Source organism: Carlito syrichta, unplaced genomic scaffold (genome assembly GCF_000164805.1).
Source record: "Carlito syrichta isolate Samal-C Ts95f unplaced genomic scaffold, Tarsius_syrichta-2.0.1 Scaffold307408, whole genome shotgun sequence".
Taxonomy (NCBI): Eukaryota; Metazoa; Chordata; class Mammalia; order Primates; family Tarsiidae; genus Carlito; species Carlito syrichta.
The window spans coordinates 40,205-43,909 of NW_007251504.1; the positions used below are offsets into that span (position 1 = coordinate 40,205).

General features: G+C 46.4%; 1 protein-coding gene across 1 annotated transcript in view; it reads left to right on the forward strand.

Moving 5' to 3' along the window:
• Nucleotides 1-3,184, forward strand: part of TMEM5 (transmembrane protein 5) — a 25,569-nt gene extending 22,385 nt beyond the window's left edge. Inside the window, exons 5-6 of the mRNA XM_021715757.1 lie at nucleotides 1,397-1,567; nucleotides 2,752-3,184. Of these exons, the coding sequence (XP_021571432.1) occupies nucleotides 1,397-1,567; nucleotides 2,752-3,169 (589 nt within the window). The 3' untranslated portion in view covers nucleotides 3,170-3,184. The remainder of the gene's footprint in view (nucleotides 1-1,396; nucleotides 1,568-2,751) is intronic.
• Nucleotides 3,185-3,705: the final 521 nt, after the last annotated feature.

A 3,705-nucleotide genomic window follows, 5' to 3' on the forward strand; every position in this document is an offset into this window, starting at 1 on the left:
GATATTTGCATAGCCTCAAAGTACCTCCTACCAACTACTTAACAATTACAAAGGCAAAAATAGTAACTTTCCAGAGAAGAAACTGGCCAACAACACTTTAACCAATTGATCAAAGTTAACATCACCAGTAACGCCACCAACCGATTCCTTGTGCCTCTAATGCAATGCCTTGAGAAGAACAACTTATATGGTGTCACTGCTAAAAATGCATAGGCTGAATCTTATCATCAGAAAACTACAAATAAGGGCTATTGTATAAAATGATTGGCCTGAACTTTATTAAAATGTCAGTGTTGGCTTGGTAGCTCACAAATCCCAGCATTTTGGGAGGCAGAGGTGAGAGAATTGCCTGAGCCCAGGGGGTTGAGACCAGCCTGAGCAACTTGGTGAGACCTCATCTCTACAATAAATTTTTTAAAAAAATTATCTGGGTATGAGGGCACAAGTAAGTGGTTCCAGTTATTTGGAAGGTGGAGGTAGAAAGATGGCCTGAGACCAGCAGAGGGAGGAGGTGGTGGCCGTGAGTGTCGCTCTGCACTCCAGCCTGAGTGACACAGTGAGTGCACTCTAGCATGGGCGACAGAATGAGACTCCAACTCAAAAAAAAAAAAAAAATTAGGCCACTTGCAGCAGGCCTGTCCTGTGTGACAGAGAAGGTTTCTTTGCTGATTTGTTTGTTGCAGTAAACTTAAAAGCCCTTGGGATTCATTTTTCCGAGCCCTTGCTATAGCTATATTCTATAATTTTTCTTTTTAGTTGACAAATAATTATATGTTTATGCCATATACAGTGTGATTTTTTTGACATGTGTTTACAATATAGAAGGATTAAATCAGGATTAACAAATTCATCACCTCACATACTTACTTTTTTGTGGTGAAAACATTTAAAATCTACCCATTTAGCAATTTTGAAGTATAGTGCATGGCTATGTATTAGAGTCAGCACCCTGTGTGATCAGTCCCTATGGCGTGCTCCTCTGTCCAGCTGAAGCTGTGTTCCCTGGGACCAACATGCCCATTTCCCCACCCCCTGCCTTCCCAGAGCATTCTGTAGTCTCTTCACTGCCTGTCTAAACCTTAGTTGGTCATGATCACCATGAATGGAGAAGAGTCTTGATACTCTGAAGGTCTTGAACTCAACACATAAAAGTTTAGGAAGGTCAGAAGCAAAGACCTTCCAGCACCTGATGCCTGTGATCATTTTGTAAGAGATGACAACGTGAGATGCTTGTTTAAGTCAGTAGATTTAGGGACTTTCCCAAAGTAAGCATGGAGAATTATAATTTGTGATTGGGAAACCATATTCTCAGTCTCTTCTGTCCACCTGAGAGGTGGGCTGTGAGCATTTTGCCAATTCCATGTTGTATATTAACTCATAGATCCTGTTTTTACAGCTACAGGAACTTTCCCGTGGTGGAGGCAAGCTGGTCCATGCTGCACGATGAGAGGCCATATTTATGTAATTTCTTAGGAACTGTGTATGAAAATTCCTCCAGACAGGCGCTGATGAACATTTTGAAACAAGATGGAAACGATAAGCTTTGTTGGGTTGCAACAAGGGAACAGTAAGTTCTGTGCTCATTCCATCCATCCATCGTGTTCTCCTGCCTGAGGGGTGCTTTACAGGGCAACACAGAAGGTTTCCAGAGAGTCCTTGGTAACGTCATCTCTAACCAGGCTTTCCCCAGACGATAGGTTGGCAGTTACAGCCATGGAGGGACTGGGCTGTATGCATGTAAGCTAGGGAGGACTCCTTGGCTGCAGTCCATGTTGGGGAGGAACCTTGGGAACTGTCATTCGCAAGTATCCGTTGTTGGATTTCCTCAGTAGTACCAGTTAGTCCAGTAGAGACTGTAAGTGCCAGTAGGGTCTTGGGTCTGTCCCTGAGATGGTCAGCAGACCAGCCCAGTGTTCAGGACTGGCCTGAGCACTCCTCACATGTTGAGGAACCTGACCTGTCCTGCAGACAGGTGCTGTCTGCTCTTCTTCTTTGAATCCCCAAATCTAGCATAGGCCTTTGCACGAGTAAGTACGTGGATGGATGGATGCATGCATGGATGGGTGGATGGATGGATGGACAGACAGATGGGTGATGAATGAGTGGATGATGGACAGGTGGATGGCTGGCTGGATGGATGGATGGATGGATGGATGATGGATGGATGAATAAATGGATAGATGCATGGACGTACCGATGGACAGAGAGATGGATGGGCAGATAGATAGTGGATGAGTAGATCGATGGGTGGCTGGATGGTGGATGGATGGATGGATGGATGGATGATGGGCAAATGGATGATGGATGGGTTGGATAGATGGACTATGGGTTGATGGATAGATGGACAGATGATAGATGGATAAGTGAATGGATGATGGATTGATGGATGGATGGATGGATAATGGACTGGAAAGATAGATGGACAGATGAAGGGATGGATAGATGAATGGATGGAAGGATCGACTTAATAGTGTTAACTTTCTCTACTTTGTTCATAGTTGTCAGGAAACAAGTGTTCAGTGGAGAGAAGGCAGTATATTTGAAATCATGTATCTTGTGTGCAGCTGTAGAATGTTCCAATTCTTAAATATTCTAAAGAACTCTACTTGGGTCATGATTTTGGGTATCTCTGTGCCTGTCATCTCTATAACGTATTCATCCTTTCCTGAGACTGATTTTGGGAAAGATAAACTATTTCACGAGATGCGCACTTGGTGAAATGCAAACCAGAGTTGTCTTCTGACTGTCTAGGTGGCAACCTCAGGAGACCACCGAGAGTCTGAAGAACTACCAGGACGCGCTGCTGCAGAGCGACCTCACGCTGTGCCCAGCCGGCCTGAACACTGAGTGTTACCGCATCTACGAGGCCTGCTCCTATGGCTCCCTGCCCGTGGTGGAGGACGCCATGACGGCCGGCCACTGCGGCCACACGTCAGCGCACCCCAGCGCCCCCCTGCAGCTACTCAAGGCCACGGGCGCCCCCTTCATCTTCGTCAAGGACTGGAAGGAGCTCCCTGCTGTCTTGGAAAGAGAGAAGGCAATGCCTCTGCCTGAGAAGATCGAGAGGAGGAAGACGCTGCTGCAGTGGTATCAGCGCTTCAGGACGGAGCTGAAGGTGAAGTTCACCACCATCCTGGAAAGCTCCTTTTCTACGGACAATAAAGGTTGACTTGATTGCCCTGTCTTTCTGTGCTAAGAGGTGATTTTGTTAATATCAGGTCTACTCCTGCGTGTGTGATTGTGTGTGCGTGTGTGTTTATAGACATTCTCCAAGGAACCCTCATAAATGCTAGATGGCTTGCAGAACGTTGGCCAGAATGTGTTCCCTTATTGGCTCACCCTGTGTGCAGGCAGAAAATGTAGTTACATGGAATTCAGACTCATTTCTACAAAGTTGAATGATACAGCCTTTGTTGAATCACCCATTAAACCCACTCTGTTAAATGGTAGCTGCCAGGTGGGTGCAGTGGCTCACGCCTATAATCCCAGCACTTTGGCAGGTGGAGACAAGAGGATTGCCTGAACCCAGGGGCTTGAGACCAGTCTGGGCAACATGGCGAGACCTCGTCTCCACAATAAATCAAAGAGTTAGCTGGGTGTGGTGGTGCATGCCTATAGTTCCAGCTACTTGGAAGGCTGAGGCGGAAGCATCGCTTGAACCCAGCAGGTCAAGGCTGTGGTAGCCATGAGCGTGCGTGCCACTAC